The sequence below is a fragment of the Saimiri boliviensis genome, chromosome 7 (assembly GCF_048565385.1).
Source record: "Saimiri boliviensis isolate mSaiBol1 chromosome 7, mSaiBol1.pri, whole genome shotgun sequence".
In the NCBI taxonomy this organism is placed as follows: Eukaryota; Metazoa; Chordata; class Mammalia; order Primates; family Cebidae; genus Saimiri; species Saimiri boliviensis.
Genome location: NC_133455.1, coordinates 80,731,253 through 80,754,124, shown reverse-complemented (window position 1 = coordinate 80,754,124; position 22,872 = coordinate 80,731,253). Strand labels below are relative to the sequence as shown.

The 22,872-nt window shown below is 38.6% G+C and overlaps 1 protein-coding gene across 11 annotated transcripts in view; it reads left to right on the top strand.

The window, feature by feature from the left end:
• GRIP1 (glutamate receptor interacting protein 1) overlaps positions 1-22,872 on the top strand; it is a 713,425-nt gene that overhangs the window by 508,194 nt on the left and 182,359 nt on the right. For all 11 annotated transcript variants that reach the window (XM_039472175.2, XM_074402865.1, XM_039472176.2 and 8 more), the window contains one exon: positions 20,483-20,618. In XM_039472175.2, coding sequence (XP_039328109.2) covers positions 20,483-20,618 — 136 coding nt within the window. The remainder of the gene's footprint in view (positions 1-20,482; positions 20,619-22,872) is intronic.

Genomic DNA, 22,872 nt, shown 5'->3' with positions numbered 1-22,872 from the left:
TTTTCTAATTAAACATAACTAATTATAGTGTTATAATTTTCTATTTCTCTGAGTCAGTATTTCTTCTTTTAGTTTTTAATTTTTGGGGTATATAGTAGGTATATGTATTTATGGGGTACTTGAGATGTTTTGATAGAGGCGTGCAATTCATAATAATCACAGCAAGGTAAACAGGGTATCCATCAACTCAAGAATGTATCCTTTGTGCTACAAACAGTCCAATTATACTTTTAGTTATTTTAAGATGTACAATTAAATTATTACTGACTATAGTCACCTGCTGTTATCAAATACTGCATCTTATTCATTCTTTCTAATGTTTTTGTACCCATCAGCCAGCCCCACTTCCCTTCCACTCCCCCACTACCTTCCCAGCCTCTGGTAACCATTATTCTACTCCTTAGCTCCATGAGTTCAGTTGTTTTAACTTTTAGCTCCTGCAAATAAGTGACAATATGTGATGTTTGTCTTTCTGTGCCTGGCTTATTTCACTTAACATAATGACCTTTATTTCCATCCATGTTGTTGCAAATGACAGGATCTCATTCTTTTTTGTGGCTGAATATATGTACCACATTTTCTCTATTCATTCATCTGTTGATGAACACAGGTTGTTTCCAAATCCTAGTTGTTGTACATAGTGCTACAATAAATATGAGAGTGCAGATATTTCTTTGATTTATCAATTTCTTTTATTTAGGGCACACAACTAGCAGTATATGGGTATAAGCTGCTAGGATTGCTGGATCACATGGTAGCTCCATTTTTAGTTTTGTGAGGAACCTCCAAACTGTTCTGTATTGTGGTTGTATTAATTTATATTCCCACCAACGGTGTACAGGACTTCCCTTTTCTCCATGTCCTCACCAGCATTTGTTACTTCTTTTCTTTTAACTGGTGTGAGATCTTACTATATTTCATTGTAGTTTTGGGTTGGATTTCTCTGCTGATCAAGGATGTCAAACACCATTTCATATAACTGTTTGCCATTTGTCTGTCTGGTTTTTTAAGAAACATCTATTCAAATATTTTACCTATTTTTAAATTGGATTATTATTTTAAAATTTTTACTATAGAGTTGTTTGAGCTCCATATATATCCTGGTTACTAATCCCTTGTCAGATGTATACTTTGCAAGTATTTTCTCCCATTCTGCGGGTTGTCTCTTTACTTAGTTGACCATTCCCTTCGCTGTGCAGAAGCTTTTTAACTTCATATGATCCCATTTGTCCATTTTTACTTTGGTTGCCTGTGCTTGTGGGATATTAAGAAATTTTAATCCAAATCAATGTCCTGGAAAGTGTCCTTGATGTCTCTTTGTGGTAGTTTCATAATTTGAGATCTTGAATTAAAATCTTTAATCTACTTTGATTTGACTTTCGTATATAGCAAGAGATGGGGGTCTAGTTTCATTCTTCTGCATAGGGATATCTAGTTTTCCCAGCATAATTTATTGAAGAAACTATCTTTTCCCCAAAGTATGTTCTTGGCACCTTTGTTGAAAATGAGTTCACTGTAGATGTATGAATTTGTTTCTCGGTTCTCTATTCTGTTCCATTGTTCTGTGTATCTGTTTTTATGCCAGCATCATGCTGTTTTGGCTGCTATAGCACTATAGTGTATTTTGAAGTCAGGTAATATGATTCTTCCAGTTCTCCCCACTCCCCTGCCCAGGTTACTTTTGGCTATTCTGGATCTTCTGTGGGTCCATATAAATTTTAGGATTGTTTTTTCTATTTCTGTGAAGAATGTCATCTGTATTTTAATAGGGATTGCATTGAATTGATAGATTGCTTTTGGTAGTATGGGCATTTTAACAATATTGATTCTTTCAATCAATGAATATGGAGTATCCTTCCATTTTTTGTTCTGTGCAAACATATGATCTATCCTCAAGGTTGATCCACATGCTGAGGAGAATGTGTATGCTGCAACAGTTGAATAAAATGTTCTGTAGATATCAATTAGGTCCTTTTGGTCTGTAGCACAGATTAAGTCCATTGTTTCTTTGTTGATTTTCTATTGGTTGATTTGTCCAATCCTGAAAGTAGAATCTCCAGCTGTTAATGTACTGAGTTCTATCTCTATCCTAAACTCTAATATTTGCTTGTCTATCTGCATGCTCCAGTGCTGGGTGCACATATATTTACAGTGGTTATAACCTCTTGCTGAATTTACCCTTTTATCATTATTTAGTGAACCCTCTCTGTCTCTTACTGTTTTTGTCTTCAAATCTATTTTATCTGATAAAATTTAGCTACTTCTGCCCTTTTTTGGTTTCCATTGGCATAGAATGTCTTTTTCCATTCCTTTTCAGCCTATATGAGTCATTATGGGTGAAGTGTGTTTCTTGTAGACAACAGATAGTTGAGTCTTATTTTTCATCCATTCAGCCACTCTGTCTCTTGATTGGAGAGTTTAGTCCATTTACATTCAATGTTATTATTGGTAAGTAAGGATTTACTTCTGCCATTTTGTTACTAGTTTTATGATTGTTTTGTGGTCTTCTCTTCCGTCATTCCTTTCTGTCTTCCTTTTAGTGGTGCTTTTTCTCTGGTGGTATGTTTTAATGTCTTCCATTATCCTTTATGTATCTATTGTATGTTTTCAATTTGAGGTTACCATAAGACTTGCAAATGTTGTCTTATAACCCATTATTTTAAACTGATGTCAACTTAACACTGATTGCATAAACAAACATGCCGAAAGAAAACTAACAAAAACTCTCCACTTAAACTTTGTCCCCCTGCTTTTTAACTTTTTGTTGTTTTTCTTTATGTTTTATTGTACTGGCTATTTCTTCAAAAGTTGTCATAGTTACTATTTTTGATTGGTTCAACATTTAGTCTTTCTATTTAAGGTTACATACCACCATTATAGTGTTACAGTATTCTGTGTTTTTCTCTGTGCTTACTATTACCAGTGAATTGTGTAACTGCAGATGATTTATTATTGCTCATTAACATCCTTTTCTTTCAGATTGAAGAACCCCTTAGCATTTCTAATAGGACAGGTTGGGTATTGATGAAATCTCTCGGCTTTTATTTGTCTGGAAAAGTCTTTATTTCTCCTTCATGCTTAAAGCAATTTTTGCCAGATATATGATTCAAGGATAAAAGTTTTTCTCTTTGAGTACTTTAAATATGTAATACCACCCTCTCCTGGCCTGTAAGATTTCCATTGAAAAGTCTGCTGATAAATTTATTCGAGTTCCATTTACGTTATTTGCTTCTTTTCTCTTGCTGACTTTAGGATTCTTTCCTTTTCCTTTACCTTTGAGAGTTTGATTGTCTAGAAGCCAGTCTTCTTTGGGTTCACTCTGTTTGGTGTTCTCTAACCTTCTTGTACTTAAATACTGATATATTTCTCTAAGTTTGGGAAGTTATCTGTTATTATCACTTTGAATAAACTTCCTACCACTATCTATCTCTACATCCTGATGAAGGCTAGTAACTCTTAGATTTGCCCTTTTGAGGCTCTTTTCTGGATCTTTTAGGCATGCCTTATTCCTTTTTCATTATATTTTCTTTTGTCTTTTCTGTGTACTTTTAAATAGCCTGTCTTCAAGCTCTCTAATTCTTTCTTCTGCTTGATCACTTCTATTAAGAGACTCTAATGCATTTCTTTAGTATGCCAGTTGCCTGTTTTCAGCTCCAGGATTTCTGCTCAATTCTTTTTAATTATTTTAACCTCTTTGTTAAATTTATCCAATAGGATTCTGAATTTCTTTACTGTATTATTTTGAATTTCATTGAGTTTGCTCCAATCACCTATTTTGCATTCTCTCTCTGAAAGGTTGTATAACTCTATTTCTCCAGATTGGTCCCTGGTGCGTTATGTTATTCATTGGATGCAATCCTGTTTTTAGATGATCTTGATGTTTTTAGGTATTCATCAGTGTCTGAGCATTTATGAGTTAAATATTTATTGTAGTTGTTGCAGTCTGGGCTTGTTTGTATCCATCCTTCTTGGGAGGGCTCTCCAGGTATTTGAAGGGACTTGGGTGTTGGGATCTAATTTTTTGGTCACTGGATCCATATCTGCATTAAGGGGACACCCCAAGCCCAGTAATTCTGTGGCTCTTACAGACTCATAGAGGCACCACCTTGGTGGTTTTGGATAAGATCCAGAAAAATTATCTGGATTACCAGGTAGACACTCTTGCTCTCTTACCATACTTTCTCCCAAATAGACAGTCTCTCTCTCTGTGCTGAGCCGCTTGGAGCTGGGGAAGGAGTGACACATGCACCTCTGTGGCCACTACCACTGGGACTGCACTGGGTCAGACTCGAAGCTAACACAGCCCTAGGTCTCATCCGAGGCCTACTGTAACTGTATGTGGCTAACACCTATGTTTGCTCAAGGCCCTAGAACTCTATAATCAGCAAGTGGCAGAACCAGCCACGCTTCAGGGTGAAGATTCCCTTCAGGGTAGAGAGTTCCCCCAGGCCCTCGATGGGTTCAGAGAAGCCATTCAGGAGCCAGGTCCTGGAGTCAGAAACCTTTGAAATCTACCTGGTGCTCTATTCTACTGCAGCTGAGCTGGTACCTAAAGCACAATAAAAAGTCCTTCCCACTCTACCCTCTGCTTTCTACAGGCAGAGTAGCCTCTCCCTGTGGCCACCGGCTTCAAGGGGCCAAGGGGAATACTGCCAAAGCACCACCAATGTTCACTTAAGGCCCATGGACTCTTCAGTCAGCCTGTGATGAATGCTTCCAGGCCTTCAGGGCAGTGGGCCCCCCGCTACCCCAGAGTTGGTACATAAATACCATTCATGAGCCAAGGCCTGGAATGGGAACCCCAAGGGCCCACTTGGTACTCTACCCTCATGGCCAAACTGGTACCTAAGTTATGAGACAAAGTCCCCTTTATTCTTCCTCTGTTTTTCTCAAGCAGAAAGTCTTTCTTCATGGCCACCACTGTTGGGAATATGCCAGGTCACACTTGAAGCCAGGATGTCTCAGATTTTCACCCAAGGCTCATGGCATGTACTACCTGGCTACCACTGCTGATTATTCAGGGCCCAAAAGCTCTTTAGTCAGCAGGTGACAAATCCTGCCAGAATTGGGTTCTTCCCTTCAAGGCAGTGTGTTTTTACCCAAGTGTTCTCTAGAAATTTTGTTGGAGAGCTACAGCCTGCAATGAGGTCCTCCCAACTTTGTGTGGTGCCCTATCCTACTGTAGCTGAGCTGGTATCCAAATTGCAAGGCAAAGTCCTCTTTACTCTTTCCTCTCCTCTCCTCTCCTCTCCTCAAGCAGATGGAAAGGGTCTCTTTTGGAGCTGCAAGCTGTGCTGCCTGGGCTTGAGAGAGGAGTGGTGCAGGCACTCCTTTAGCCACCCCAGCTGATATCTTACTAGATCACATGCCCACCAAGTCAGTGGGCTCTTAGCCCAGCACAGCGCTAGGACTTGCCTAGGAGTTGCAGTTCTTGTAGATTAGACTGCCTTTCGAGTTTATTTAGGGCCCAAAACCACTTTATTCCACCATGGTGAGGCTTGTTGCAGCTCACATGCCAACTGCTGGGATGGATAATTCCCCTCTAGTTAGGGCTGGTCAAAATGCTTCCTCCATGGGCTGAATTCTACCTGGTGGTGCTTTCCACTGTGATAGGGCATCACTAAGTTCCAATGCAAAATCCCAAAATCACTGCACTTTTCTTCCTCCAAGCTCACAGATTCTTCATGCCGTGAGGCTGCAGGATGGGGAAGGGGTGGCATTGGCAATTCAAGACTGTTTTCCTGCCCTTGTCAGTGCCTCTTTCAGTGATATGAAGTTACAGCCAGGTACTCTGATCACTCACCTGATTTTTGGTTTCTGTGAAGATGCTTCGCTGTATAGACTGTTGTTAAATTTGGTGTTCCTGTAGGGAGGATGATCAGTGGAGGCTTCTATTCAGCCATCTTGCTCTGACTCCCAACGTCTATATTTTTTAATAGAATAGAAATTCCTTGAGGTCAGGGACTAAGTCTACATCATTTTCTGATAGCAAAGTCCCTAGAATTTAGGAAATTATCAATAGATATTCAATGGGAGAAAGGAAGGGAGAGAGGAAGAGGGAGGAAGGAAAGGAGAAAGGGAGAGAGGGCCTAAAGCATTTCAAACTCAGAGTGAGGCTAGAAGTTAGTTATACTTGGGTAAGATAGTGTTACCTAAGGTGACTGAGGTACTAATACAAAGGATGGATGGCACCAAACAGGAAATAGTAGTGACTGCTTTATCTTCTCATTCTCTTTCTGTTTACTCCAATGGAGGACGTTTCTTTGTGACAAGAAAGTGGTTTCCTATATGGAGCAGAAGAAACAAAAGGGACCAGGAGAGAATGCTACCCTCCCTGTTAGGATAGAGGAAGCCAGATACAGGGTGTGAGAGCTGTCCTTGATACAGGCAGCACAGCCTCCTCCAGTTCTGAATTCAGTGGGTCTGCGTAGGGCTCTCGCGCAACTCTGACTCACCGCAGCAGGCCCATGGCTTCCCCGTGGACAGTCCGCAGGGCTCCCCAGATACTTTGCCTATTGGTTATCTGCAGTGATTGCACTATTAGTTTTGCATCTGTTCCTTTATTTGAAATGGATCAAGTCTCATGAAACAAGAGAAAGTCAAATAAATACCCCTGATGCACAAGCATCTGTAACAAAATGAGAGGGACTGATTTACTAGTGGCCTGGTGGCTTGGAGCCTGCCTGAGGCTAGCTTTATTTTTCTTGCCTTTTCTCAAAAGTATTTCATCTACACATTCTTTTGGTCCGATGTTTGACAATTACCGTATGATGAGTCTGAAACTTTGTAGCATTCAGTTATATGAGGAAGAAATTTCATGTGCATAAAACAGACGTGAAGTTCTGCCTAATGAAAGGACCCTAATTTTCAAGTCTCAGTGTCTCTAAACTATAAAATGGTAGTATGCTCTTCTTTACAGAGTTTTTTTAAAGGCTAAATTAGTGAATGGATGTAAGAGTACTTGGAAAAGTATAAACTGCTTTAAAACAATGGATAATCTTTAAAAGTATCATCTTCATTTTAATTTCTCTATTCAGTTAGGATCCTAGCTCATGCTAGATTCATAGGTACTTAGATATTCGTGAAAGAAAGAGGCCACGTGAGTGTAGCTCTGAGTTCTACTTTTCCCTGATTATTTAAGAAGTCTGATTTCTTGCTGAAGTTTATCCTTTCTCCTTTTCCCTTTCAGGCAGAATGGAACCTCAAGCCTTGTGCTCTTAGTTGTCTTTGAAGATGCAACATTCGGCCCCTTATATTGAACACTAAGCGACCTAACTCAGGGATGACGAGCTCTCACTAGCTGTATTACAGCCTTACCTGATATCTTTCTCAGGGTCTTCTTTCACTTCCAGAGTGTTCTTTCATTTTTATCCTCCAAGCTGCTCCCATTCCTTATTGCTCAGCTGGACTCCTAGATCAGAACATCTGATCATTCTAATCCTAGCACAGTAGTTCTGCATTTTCATATTCAAATAGTTATTCAACAGAAGATACTGCCCTGCCTGGCACCATGGCTCATGCCTGTAGTCCTAGCACTTTGAGAGGCTGAGGTGGGACCATCACTTGATCCCAGGAGTTTAAGACCAGCTGAGGCAACATAGTGAGACCCCATCTCTACAAAAAAAAAAAAATACTGTTTTAAAAAGCTAGCTGCGCATAGCGGCACACACCTGTTGTCCCATCTACTCAGGGGGCTGAGGCAGGAGAATCATTTGAGCCCAGGATGTTAGGACTGGAATAAGCCAAGATCATACCACTGCAATACAGCCTGAGCAAGAGAGTGAGAACGTGTCTCAAAAAAATATAAAAATAAAAAAATCGGATACTGACCAAAAGGATACCCAAAAATACATGCAAAAATAAAAGATCTCCCCCCTAAAAATAGCTCATTAATTTGCTAAGCAATACTTAGTATCTTCGTTTCTCTATTAAGAGGAAGCAACAGTAATACTGCAAGTAAAAACCCTACTTTATTTATGTTTTTATTGTTATACTTTAAGTTCTGGGGTACATGTGCAGAATGTGCAGGTTTGTTACATAGGTATACAAATGCCATGGTGGTTTGCTGCATCCATCACCCTGCCATCTTATTGGGTATTTCTCCTAATGCTATTCCTCCCCAACTCCCTGCTATCCCTCCCTTATCCCTCCATCTCCCAATAGGCTCTGGTATGTGATGTTCCCCTCCCTGTGTCCATGTGTTCTCATTGTTCAACTCCCACTTATGAGTGAGAACATGAGGTGTTTGGTTTTCTGTTCCTGTGTCAGTTTGCTAAGAATGGTTTCCAGTTTCATCCATGTCTCTTCAAAGGGCATGAGCTCATCCTTTTTATGGCTACATAGTTTTCCATGGTGTATTTGTGCCACATTTTCTTTATCCATTCTATCATTGATGGGCATTTGGGTTGGTTCCAAGTCTGCTATTGTGAATAGCAACGCAATAAGTAGACATGTGTGTGTGTCTTTATAATAGAATGATTTATACTCCTTTGGAATATCCTACTTTCATCTAAAGAAGAACTTAACCTCTAAATAGCCATCAATAGCCTATAGAGGACTTTCTCAGGACCACAAGTTGAGCTGTTATTCTCTTCTGGTTCCCAGGCCATGCTATAGTCTGACCACATTTCACTGAAATTATTCACTGTTTGTCTCTTAGACATTTAGAATGTGAACTGAAGAAAGGTAGAGGCAGTGATTATTGGTCTTTGAAATACTAGCCTCTGCCGCAGAGTCTGACCATTATAAATGCTTAAAAATATTAGGTCAAAACAATTTATAAGTAGTTCTAAGAATGTAGTTAACTTATCTAAGCAAACATTGAAAATCAGAGTAATTAAATTCAAAGATAGCCATGCCAATTGCTTCAGTTTAACTTGAAAAATCCAGTTTTCAATCATGTCAACAATGTGATTATAATGGCTTACAAGTGAAAATTACAGATGGAGAGTTCTCCCAAAGAAAAATTGCCTGAGGCTCTCGAAGCAAGTGCAAATACCAGATATGCTGCCCAGTGCTTTCTTCAGGTCCTTATCACCTCTTACCTTTAAATGTCCACCACTCAGGCCATCGTGCTTAGGAGAGGAGATTTTGCTGAGGTGAGCCACTTCCTGTTTCTGATATTTTGCATCATAGTTTAATTTAGATTATCAGATGACTGTGATGACTGTGTAGGAATACATGACTGATAGATGTGGGTGCTGTTTGCTGTTCTACAATCCCTACCTAACATACACACAAATTATAAAATGTCACTCCAGTGTAAATTGCTGTTTGATTTTCACAGTGCTCAAACCTGATCTTCTAGGTCAGAGTTTCTAAAGTAGGGTACATGGATAAACCCCAGGGGAAATTCATAAATTCCCCTGAAATCATACGCACAATTTTTCTGGGACAAGGGTTCACTGCTTTCATTAGATTCTCAAAGCAGTCAGTGACTTCACCAGCAGTTAGATGCCACTGTTAATAGTTTTGTCTTACATTCATAATAATCAAAATATAGTAGAAAACTGGCAGTTTTTTGTACATGGAAATTTCCAATATCCAAATAACAATAATAATGGCAACAATACAAAAATAATACCCTGGCTAACATATATTTAACACTTCCTGTATGGCAGGTATTATGGTAAGTTCCTTATAAGAATTGTATTACTTAATCTTGACCACATTCGGTAGGTAGACACTGTTATCATCCCTAAATTAGATGTAAGGAAACTAAGACTCGGGAAAACTAAATAACTTATTAGTAAGTTTGACATTGGAAAGCTTAATAGCAAATTTTGACAATTAAATAACTGGTTTTTGGAAAAGTAGAAATTGAAAGAATTCTAGTATTGCCATATTTTAAAAGCAGGGATTTTTTTTTAACTGAATGCTGTAGAAGACATTTGATACCTGAATTAGTTGTAGAGAAAAACAGTCAACATCTTTGTGCAATCCATTTTTAAAAGAATCCTGACCCCTATATATTACATACCTTCAGGGGTCACGTATTTTTGTATTTGGCACTGCATATTTGTCTGTCCCTTTTCTTTGGAGGTGCTCCAGGAAACATACAGATATTAATCCAGCCCTCCCATCACTGCATGAGATAAATTCCAATTGTAATTTTGTTTCACATGAATATTTGTGCCAGGTAATATTTATATGCTGAACACCCCTGCCACTGATCAAATTTATATTCAGACTCCCAAGGAAAGAGAAAAATTCTAGTATATCCTTCATACCACTATACAGTGGTGGAAACTGCCCAAAAACCTTTCTCAACTTGTCTGGATGGCAAGAACTGAGACTGAAAATGCACCCGTTTATCACAGAAACCCAGCTTTGATCCCACAGCTTTGCTGAACCAGGGGATGTTAGGAAGAGCTTGAAATGAGTATTGGAAAAAGCATCTGTTATTTCCTGAGGGGATAAACTTCCTAGCGGCATCACTAAAAGTAATATAAAGATAAAACTGTAGTGTGAGCAATATTTTTTTTTCAACAGTAGTACACAGATACAGCTGTAGTATTCTGGTGTGTGCCCCAATTCCCCTTACTAAAGCATTGGTACAAATAATCAATCAAGTAAGCTTAGGGAAATAACTCTGCTTCTGTTCAATTCTGTTCCTTTATCATTTTGCTTCTGCACTGTCCAGCAGTAATTCTGTCTGCCGCAAGCCACTGCTTACCACTCCATTATAATTCCCTGTTTTGGGACTGATGTGCATGTTCATTCAGCAGTTACCAGGTTCGACCTGTGAATGTTCCAGGCAACATTCTAGGTGCTGGAGATACAGCAGGGAACAAAACACTATTGTTGACACTAGCATTTCAAAATGTGTGATTTACTTGGTAGAGTTTTCACTAATAATATTTCTATTTAATAACTGTTTATGGTATTTTTAAAAATCTCTGCAGTTAGAACTTAAAGAAGTAAAGAGCTTCACCTATTTTGATGAATATGCCTCTAGTGGTTGCTTTTAAATTGTGCTTTCTCTTTTTATGCTATGGTCATGGGATGAAGGTCTTACACATGATTTTAAGGTGTGATGAAAACTGTTTTAAGACCAAGTTTTTCTGTTGGATTTCAATGTTAAATTTCTCTTATATAACATTATATAGTGTGCCTGCCCCACTCCAGTCACTCACAGCAACACAAACTTCCTGTTTTCTAGATTCCCTTTCTCAGTGACAGATGTCAGCATCCACCAATCAAACAAGTTGGGAAGCTTGGGACCTTTTTGATCCTCACTCTTCCATGCTTCCATGCTTCCCACATCCTAATTGGTCTTTAACTCAGGAAAATTCCTCCTCGTTAATATGTCTGGTGTCCATGCCATCCACATAGCCACTGTGATGTATTTCAGTCTTTCATGTTGCCTGTGTGGCACAGTCAGTACCTGTCCTTCCATATCCATCCTACCCCCATTGCATCCTCTAGACCAGGCGTCCCCAAACTACGGCCCACAGGCTGCATGCGGCCCGCTGAGGCCATTTATCCGGCCCCCCGCCGCACTTCAGGAAGGGGCACCTCTTTCATTGGTGGTCAGTGAGAGGAGCACCGTATGTGGCGGCCCTCCAACGGTCTGAGGGACAGTGAACTGGCCCCCTGTGTAAAAAGTTTGGGGACACCTGCTCTAGACTGTAGTTCTCAGCCTCCTTTGAAGTTAGGTGTGGACATGGTTGGAATAAGTTCTTGTCCTTGGGATGTGAACATAAGCAGGCCAGTAATGGCTTTTAAGAGAGCTGTCTTTCCACTTCCACCAGCTGAATGAAAACAGGATAAAGTCCTAGGGCAGAAGTTTCTAAACTTCTCAGTTCACAGAGCACTTAGTGTCTCAGTAATTTTTTTACAGCACCTCCAGGCCAAATGAAATACCATTGGTTCAATTTCCAAAGCAGTTAGGTCTACATAACACAGTTCATATTTTATCCTAACTTACTAGCCATTTGAAAAAAGAGATATATCTTTGAACAAAATATGTTTATTTCACTCTTAAGTAACCACAAATAGTTAATGATGAATGGTATATACGTGCCTGTTGAACATTTTACAGCTTCTCAAGTCCTTAAATCGAGTCACTGATCACCTCAATTCCAGTTTCACACTGGTTTTCACATGAAGCTTGCTTATTATCACAGTAACTGGAAAAAACTCAGCTTTGGAAAACTGTGACATAAAACAAAAGCAGTGTAGGGTGATCTAATGTTTAACTGAACTACAGCAAGCTAGCAGGTGATGTTACATCCAGCAGATATCAAGTGTGGCTCTGTTTTCTTTGAACATTTAAGACATCCAGTGGTGGTCCTGTGAATTCACCATGGATTCATGTGCCTCAGTGCACAGTTTGGGAACCAGAGCATTAAGGAATGACGAAGTCACAAAATGGAAAAGAGCATAGCTCCCTAAATCTCTGTGTGAGAGGGAGCTAATGATCAGGGTCACCCACCATAGACTTGTATGTGAGCAGAATAAACTCCTGTTGCATTTGAGTCATTATTCATTTTTGAATTTGTTGACACAATATAGCCTAACTTAATCCATACATTATATGACAGCAGGGACCTTCTAATGATCCTCCTTGACCCAAGACAAAAATCTTTCTTCTCAATACTTTACCACTACCAAAACCATTGCTTTATACTAATAACAGGCTAACATTTTCTAAAACTCAAATCTGAGTTCTTTCTTAGGATCCTTCATGGTATAATGTCTATTGGTGTCCCAGTCTCTCCTACCAGTCTTTCCTCGTGCACCAAACCCTAAGTCTGTCTCTCAATCTTAGCTACATGTTGGAATCCCCCCAAAAGCTTTAAAAACTATGCTTAGTTTCCCATCTGTGAAGATTCTGATCTCACTGATGTGGACCAATTCCTTGAAAGACAGAAACTGTATCAACTCACCCAATATGAAATAGAAAATTTGAATAGCCCTATAACTATTAATGAAATTGAATTTGTAATTTAAAAAACTTCCAGTAACAAAATCTATAGACCCAAATGGCTTCACTGGAAAATTCTCCAAATGCTTAAAAGGAATTAAGAACAATTCTGCACAACCTCTTCCAGAAAGCGGATGAAGAAGAAATGTGTTTTTCCAACTCATTTTATGAAGCTAGTATTATTACTTTAACACCAAACCAAAAAAGAAAACAACAGACTAGCATCACTCATTGATGTAGATGAAAAAATTATTAATAAAATATTAGTAAATAGAATTCAGCAATGTATTTTTTAAAATATATACTATGACAAAATGGGGTGTACTTCAGAGATGCAATGTTGATTCAATATTAGAAAATCAGTCAATGTAATCTATCATATTATCAAGCTAAAGAAGAAAAGAATCTCATGATCATGTCACTCAATGCAAAACAAATTGACAGGATTCAAACCCATCTATTATTAAAACTCTCAGAAAAGTGGGAATAGAGAGGAACTTTCTCAACTTCATAAAAAGTACCTATAGAGGAAACCCACAAGAAACCCACAACTAACATAGTATTTAGTGATGAAAGACTGAATGCTTTTCCTCTAAAACCTTAACAAGGTAAGGCTATCCCTCTCTAAATTAACATAGTGCTGGAACTTCAGCCAGTGCTTTAGGCAAGAAAGGGTAATATTTATAGATTAAAAATGATGTGAAATTGTCCCTATTTGTAGATGAAAATTGTCTATGTAGAAAACTAAGGAATTTACAAAAAACTCACAAAACTTCCAGAAATAATAAGTTCAGCAAGGCCACAGGATACAAGCTAAATATAATACAATCAATTATATAACTATATACTAGCAATGAACATATGTACATGAAAATTAATAATAAAATATAATTTAGGCTAGGCATGGTGACTCACACCTGTAACCCCAGAACCTTGGGGTGCCCAGTCAGGAGAATTCCTTGAACCCAGGAGTCTGAGATCAGCCTGGGTAACACAGTGAGATTCCCCACTATAAATTTTTTTTTAATATTTATAATTGTTCCAAAAATGAAATTCTTAGGAACAATTTATAATTGCTCCAAAAAAAATTTCTTAGTACAAAACATACAGTACTTACATGCTGAAAACTAGAAAATGCTGATGAAAGAAATTAAACATCTAAATAATTGGAAAGTCGAACCATGTGCGTGGACTGGGGGACTCAGCACAGTAAAGGTGTTAATTCTTTCCAAATTGACATACAGGCTTATCAGAAATCCTAACAAAATCCCAGCACAATATTTCACAGTTGTAGACAACATTAATCTAAAATAAAATATAAACTTAACAATATCATTAAAAATGCCAATAGATTTACATTATTGCAAAAATAGAACATGTACCCTTACAAAGATTCTGTGAGAATCTACATGTCCCAAGGTATGCTAGTTGGTTGTTTAACATTGCTAGTAAAGAATGGAGACTGTCTGTCCATGAAGCCTTCCTGTATGAGGTATGTCATACCACCAATCCCATCTCCTTCAAAAGAGATTGTAAAAAGAACAGACACCTGAAAGCAGGGTCCTGGATGAGGAGGCTGGTAAAGACTTCAGTGTCTGTCCCTCTAAATTTGTCAGCCTGGATCTGCTTGAACATACAAAAACCAAAACAGAAAAGAAGTATCATGGGCATAAGGCAATCAGAACCCATATCCAACCATTTCATTGTTTTGTAAAACTATTTTGCACAGAATGAAGTCCAGCATAATTTGTTTTGTTCTGTGACACTCTTGTGTCTTGAAAGTTTTGTCTCATTGCTTATTTAAAAAATAAAATAGGCTTACAACAGAAAAAGGGAGTTACCCATACATTTTGGCAAGTCCCTAAAATTCAGGAGCTATATGAAGAGGAAATTACAGCATGGACAATTGCCACAGAGTTGCTGAAAGAAGAAAGACAGACGTATGTGCTGATTAAACAACAGGTGGCATGGGCTCTGACAAGAGTAAATAAAGGGCGATCGTGGCACAGCCTGGAAGGGCTCCTAATCCATGTGAGCAAACAGTGTTCTCAGTGGTTCCTCGGGGGAGTCATCCCAGAACTGCCATGAAGACACCCTCAGCTAGGGACATGGATGAAGCGGAGGTGTTAAAGGCAGAGGAATAACAAATGGTAGGAGATTACATGAGGTCTGGGGAGAGTGTGTCCTGTAGTAGTTTGCAGTTTTCCTCAATTCTAGCTGCATGTTAGAATTAGAATCAACTGGAAAAGCTTTTCAACTACTGATGCCTGGGAACACCCCAGACCAATTGAATCAGATATCCACTGATAGATTTATATACAGCTATAGAAAATACAGAGATTCCTTATATTCTTTACCTTGTTTTCCCCAATAGAAATAGTTTCTAAATGTTTCATATGGTTTCTGTAATATTATGGTTTACATTTTTTGGCTGTGACTCATTTTGAGTTAAATTTTATACGAGGTGTGAACCTTTGGTCAAGTTATGGGATTTTTTTAAAATTTTTGTTTTGTTTTTTGCCTGTGGTTGTCAAGTTACCAGCATCATTTGTTGAATAGGCTTTCCTCTATTGAATTGCATTTGCATCTTGTCAAAAACTAATTTGCCATATTTGTATGAGTCTATTCCTGGGTCCTCTGTTTTGTTTCAGTGACCTATATGTCTATCCCTCCATCAATACAACACAGTGGTTTTGCTTTTATTTTTTGAAACATCACCATGCCATTGCACTCCAGCCTAGGTCTCAGTCTATCACCTAGGCTGGAGTGCAATGGCATGGTGATGGCTTACTGCAGCCTTGACTTCCCAGGCTGACGTGATCCTACTATCTCAGCATCCTGAGTAGCTGGGACTACAGATGCACACTACCATGTCCAGCTAATCTTTTTTTTTTTTTTTTTTTTTTGAGATGAGGTCTCACTGTGTTGCTGCTCTTGAACATCTGGTCTCAAGAGATTCTCCTCTCATAGCCTCTCAAAGCACTGAGATTATAGGCATGAGTCACTGCACCTGGCCTATAACACAGTTTTTATTACTCTATAAATTCAAAATTGAATAGACTAAATCCTCCCACTTCCTTCTCCTTTTTAAAAATTATTCCTTTCCCTTTCATATAAGTTTCAGAATAACCTTGTCTATAGTTACAAAATACTTTGCTGGGATTTTGATAAAGTTTGCATTAAACCTATATATCAATTTGGAAAGAACATCTTTATGGTGCTGAGTCTCCCAGTCCACACACGTTTGTCTCTCCAATTATTTAAGCCTTCTTTAATTTCTTTCATCAGCATTTTTTAGTTTTCACCATGTAAGTACTGTATATGTTTTCTTACTTGTATGCCTAAGAATTTCATTTTTGGAAAGTTACAAATGATATTTTATCAATTTTAATACATATGTATTCACTGCTACTGTATAGATATACAATTGATTAAAGAAAACGTGTTTTTATGTTGACTTATGCTATCCACTGGAATATTAGTTATTAGGTGGCAGGAATAGTGCTCATTTTGTTCGGTGCTGTATCTCCAATGCCCCAAACACTGCCTGGTACATTGTAAGTGCTCAGTTCTTATTGAATGAATGAATGGGATGCCTTTCCATTTATTTTAATCTAATATCCTTCAGAAGCACTTTAAGTTTGTCTTCATATAGATGTTACACATTTTTGTTAAGTTTTTTCCTAAATATTTTACCTTTTGGCTGTTGTAAATGGGGCCTTCTCTTCTGTAACAACCTTTTACTGGCTATTTGTCTATATAAAGGTTATAGTTCCTGCATGCTAATTGTATAACCATCTGTGTGTTTTTTTGTTTTTTTTTTTTGAGACGGAGTGTCGATCCTGTTACCCAGGCTGGAGTGCAATGGCGCGATCTCGGCTCACCGCAACCTCCGCCTCCTGGGCTCAGGCAATTCTCCTGCCTCAGCCTCCTGAGTAGCTGGGATTACAGGCACGTGCCACCATGCCCAGCTAATTTTTTGTATCTTTAGTAGAGACGGGGTTTCACCATGTTGACCAGGATGGTCTCGATCTCTCGACCTCGTGATCCACCCGCCTCAGCCTCCCAAAGTGCTGGGATTACAGGCTTGAGCCACCGCGCCCGGCTCATCTGTGTTTTTAAATATCAATTTTTTATAATTCTCTTGTGTTTGCCAAACATCACTGTTACTTTTCTTAAAACTTTCTGGAATTCAGTAATTAAAAAGATTGAATTACAAACACAAAGGAAAACAGCAAACAACTGCATTTCATACTATCAGTGGGATTCTATTTGGTTATGTTGAGTAATGGTACAGATGTAAACCTATACCATTTATTTTCCAAGATCATTAAATACGGTGATTAAGGAAAAAGTCAAATCCAGAACCATCTTTTTCCTCACTAGTTAGACATCATCTGTTGTTGCCTGTGCTGCTTACTAATTGAAAGAGATTACAGTGCCCATACAAGGTTCTTTTAAATGGGGGAGTGATATTTGCAATTTAAATCACAAAAGAAAGAAGCCTCAGTATATATTGACTTGCCCAAGTTCCACTGTTTTACGGCAGTGTTTGTTCAGTAAGTCTTGATGTATAAGTGAACTCATGCAAATGAATACATCTGTCTTCATTTCTTCTGTCTTCATTAGATCATTATGCAGACATTAAACACCAAAAAGGCATTAAGTGATTGATTGGCTAAGTGGAGATTTCAGGTGAGCCGAAAGCAAACTCCAAAAGCAGGTTCCTTTCTCTCCAGACCACTTCTCTCCCACTCCCTACAGAAACATCCATAAATGATTTATTCAATTCTTCAGGGACCAGAGATACTTATTGGCAGTTACCATTCTTGTGATTCAGCAAATTTTCTTGCAAGAATGTTCTATCTTTACTCCTGAGTTTTGCCTAATTTATATTCCTTCTTTGGTCAGCTCTGCTCAGCTAATCCCGGTCGATAAGTACAGCAGATTGGATAGAAGACAAAGCTGTAAAATAGATGGTGCGTTTGGAACTCCAGGCCTTCACTCTACATTGTTGCCTGGACCATCTTCTTTGTGGCTGCTTCCCCACAACTCACACTGTATGGCACAGTGGTCTGTGACGTTGCCTCTTTGACTAGGCTGTGGCCATCTTGAGGATAATGGCCTTAACTTTTTCCATCTTTGAGTTTTATTGTCTAGCTCAGAGTAAGCATTCAATACGTGCTTGAATCAATGAATACACAAACTACTCAATTAGCTGGTACAGGAATATTTTCTCAATTTCACATTATTAAAATTAGCTCTTAGGAAAACATTTGAAATGTTTTTCAGTGACAGGGTAATTGACTATTATCACTTAAAAAGTAGCCAGATTGATGGATTTGTATTTTAATAATGATGAAATTAAACTAAAATAATTGAGCTTTTCTAGATTTTCAATGTTCAGCCAGAACCCCAGGAAGCACCTGAGTTCCTTCTGGAGAAAATGACATTGTCCACCTCCCATAAGGCTGTACCTGTACATCCCGTTTTATGTAGGAAGCATGTCTTTGAAAACTTGGAGTAGAAATAAAATTTTTATGAATAGAAACTTCTCACATGCCTGGTGTTACTATTTCATAGTTGCTTCTTCATGAAAATTGGATAGACCTTTAAGATAGGCACTTAAAAATCTATGCTTCCAACCCTACAAGTTCTATAACAAATGTTTAAATGTACGGATCACTCTGCATATTTAAAGAAAGTACAAAGAATCTTTTTGTTGGCAGAATTGTTGGGCACATTATATGTCTTTAATATGAGTGGTCATCATCTATTATGTCATTTTGGTTACTTTAATGGTTAACTTTATTTAAAAAATGTATACCTAGGCTTCTGCCAACAAGGGTTTAGAGGGATTGTTTATTAAGTTGATGTCTTCGAATATCAGTTAAACCTATATATGTTTTCATGAGATTTCTTGGGGTTGCTGTGTTTTGTTTAAAGGAGCACAGGAGAAATGCACAGTGATAGGATTTTGTTACAGATAATTCTGGAACAGATGATCTTTTAAGGTCCTGTACTTTCATGAACTTGACAAGAATTTTCACTCTTGAATTTCAATTCCTATTTGGTCTTTCATACAAAATGTCATAGATGAAGCTGACATTATACACACCAGGACTCCTCCTTGGCTTCTACTTTAAAAGACAATAATGATTTATGTATACAGTGTCAGGAGACTGCCATGAAAAAGCAGGCTTCCAGAGATGGTATGCTGGTGTGTGAAAATCACAGGAGCTGGCAAACTCAAAAGCCCTGCCTGGAAGGACATTCTCTAGGCTGCTGAGGAAATAAGTAGCCTGCCGTCCCCTGCCTTCTTTCCCCAAGTACTCTGTTCTCCTCACTAGATCCGATGAGATACTGTTTCCTTATCTAATGTAATGTCATTTTTTCATTGGCTAGTGGGATATTATACTAGGAGCAGCAATTTAAAAACCTTTATGATATGCATTCATAGATATTTTCAACATTATAATTAACTGTATGTAATTGGGAAAGGGTTAAGGTGTGCAAATAATCTTTTTTCTTTAATTTCACTTTGAAAAAGCAAGTTTGTTTTTGCATTTTAATATGTGCCTTTGATGTTCTAGAAGTTCATTACCCCTGAAATGCATAACTTAATTTAGGAGAAGTTGGAAAATTGGACAATTTCCCCATCCCTACTGAGAAAATATATTTGTAGATTGGGGAATAACATCAGAAAGAATTTTAAAACAGCATTTATTCTAATTAGCCTTTAGAAGGTAAATATTGACTCATTTTTATTTCTGAAGAGAAGGAATTCTTACAGTTTTCTTACCTTCTGCTCTAAAATCAAAAGATTTGAGTTCTGTCTTGCTGTAGAGACATTATCCCAACAATATCTGTGAAATTTTAAAATTTTGCAAGTAGAAAATGAAAGATTTATGGCAGTTACCTGGAAATTCTGAGGATGAACCCTGCCTTGCCATACCGTGACATATTCTGCGAGAATGATATGAGTTGTTACATACGCCGTCATACTTTGTTTTTGAAAGACAAAGAAAGTAAAGTCAGTAATATTCTTCTAGAACCTGTAGAAAGCTCTCTTCTCCTTTCATGTGGCTTCCTAACCTGAAACCAGCCATGAACTTGGAGTCTGCCACTGCGTTATATACATTCATATTATTATCTAAAATTCTGTTCTAATTCCCTACGTTACAACTTTTAATTGTTCCCATTGGAGTTACAAAGAGAGAAACCAGAGAAAGTTACCCAAGAATGGCAGAAAACAAAGGGTGAATATTATTTGTACGTAAGACAATTTGGACTATTTATTGTCAACGTGGAGTGAATACAGAAAAAACGGTGCCCGCTTTCATAACCTCTAATAGAATATCTACCTCAGCATTGTGTGCATGAACATCTTTATGAGATAGTCTGTAAATTATAATGGAAGGAGGCCGTAGATAATCTTTTCTCATAAAAGAAAAAGTGGAAAGAGCTTCTGGGGAGGAGTCACTTAACCATACGCAAAACAACATTGGCGATTCTACTCCCATTTTAATAAGGCAAATGCTTTTCTTTTAACAGAGGAATTCAAGGGCTCCACGGTTGTCGAGCTGATGAAGAAGGAAGGCACTACCCTGGGTCTGACGGTATCGGGAGGAATTGATAAGGACGGGAAGCCAAGAGTGTCTAATCTGCGGCAAGGAGGAATTGCTGCTAGGTAACTGCCTCTTGGGGAAATCTCCTGAAAGGAATACAGGGTGTAATTAATTCAAAAATTAAAGCTCCATCAAAAGTGGCCACTAATAAATAAATGACAGCTGCCATCTGCCGGGCAGCACAGGCCAGCGGAAGCACAGCGGGGCGCGTTTCAGAAGCTGCTCCCAGGTCTGCCCGCGTGGCTGTTCCGGCCTAGGCTGCAGTCACCAGGGAGATTCTTGTGTCATCTCGGGAGCTGCCAGGTCCTCATAAGATTTTAATTTTAAAAAGCCTATGTGGATCTAGTCTGCAAATGTGCCACTGAACAGCAGACAAGCTGCAGTGGGAAGGAGACGCTCCAATCATCTAAATGTGAAACAGATGACCCATATGATGTGTATGGGCGAAACTGCCAGAGACGGACATGGCTAACCTACAAAGGGTGGGAGACTCAACTCTGAGTTTTAAGTGAAAATTTTGTTTGTCTCACATCCTCTCTCCTTTTCCACTTGTGAGATTTTTAAGAGTTGGTTTCTGAAAGGATAGAAGGGTTGGAGGAGGAGGTCTCAACTGTCCTTCTTTCCATGAACTGCAAATTCCACTCGTTACTGCCAAAGGCAGAATGTCCTGGGGTGGGCCTCCTTGAGACACATTCTAAATCTGCCTCAGAAAATGGGGATGGAAAATCAGCTTTCATTAAAAGTGAGGCCAGGCTGGGCAGTGTCTCATAACTGTAATCCCAGCACTTTGGGAGGCCAAGGCATGTGGATCACCTAAGGTCAGGAGTTCAAGACCAGCTTGACAAACATGAGGAAACTTCATGTCTACTGAAAAAAAAAATAGCCAGGCATAGTGGCATATGCCTGCCTGTAATCCCAGCTACTTGGGAGGCTGAGACAGGAGTATCACTTGAACATAGGAGGTGAAGGTTGCAGTGAGCCAAGACTGTGTCATTGCACTCCAGCTTGGGCAACAAGAGCAAAATTTTGTCTCAAAAAAATATATATATTTAGAAAATAAACATGAGGCTAAAGTACCTTAAATTCTGGCCACCAATGTTTATATCTGCCTAATTCCAGGTTAAATCTTAGAGTTCTTGCCTCGTGAAATGTTATCTGAAGTGGTGATTTCTGTGATTACTTTTAGTGATCAACCTGTTTGTACAATTTATAAACTTAATCCAGTGGATTGCCCCATGATCAGAAGATATTGTTTGTAAGGGAGGCTGGTGTGGACACATGCATCTCAATCTACTTTCCTTAAGCTTTTAAGAGGCATCTTTCCACACTCACAGCCTCCTTTATTTTATAACAGTCATGACCAGTTCATGATGCTAGGGATTCATAAGTCTCCAGAGCTTCTTTATATCTGTCCCTCAAAACAAGTGTCAAGGGAGAGAGGGGTACCATTTTCAATTGTATTAATGCTGTAATTAAAAGTATTACTGTGCCAGTTATAGTGAGTATTAAGAATCACCAAACAGTCACTGTTTAAGGCACTACCGTTTTGCAGGTAGTAAATCAAAATAACTAAAGGTGAGATCCCTGCCCTAAAGGGGCTCATAATCTATTAGTGGAGGTAAGGCATAAAAAACATGAAACATTTGGGAGAAACCATGGCATTACATGATAGCAAAAGGCAACAGCATGTTATTACAGATGTTATTACAGACGTAAGTCAGGAAATGAGGTAAGGGCCATGCACGTACTGCAGACTGGGGCAGATCAGGAGGCTCTTTGAAGGAGGAATGATTGGAACTAGATTTGTGTATAAAATAAGTGCATTAGCTATTTCTATTCTGGGAGAAAATGTTATTGAAGGTCCTTATCAATGACATGAATTTTAACACCTGTTATTGGTCTTGCTACCTGCTCTTGGTTTAGAAACGGAGTTTGACTAAAGTCCAAGTACAGCCCATATTCTGTTATGGTGGTATAGAGAGACAGGAATGGTACTGAAACCCAATATTTGCATCACGATTTCTCCTGCACCAGTACTCTTCTTATCAATCCTGCTGTAAACAATAAATAGCAAAATTAGCTGACCCTTTCCTTAGTCCTGGACAAACTCCCAGTGAAGTTATTGAAAGCTGTAAATGTACAAAAAGCAGGCAGCAAAAATGAGAGAGATTGAGAATAAAAAGACTTGCTATGCATCACACTGCCATGTGTGTACCTATGCAACAATCTTGCATGTTCTTCACATGTACCCCAAAACCTAAAATGCAATTTAAAAAAAGACGCGCTATGCTATGTCTAGGATTTGGATTCCATCCC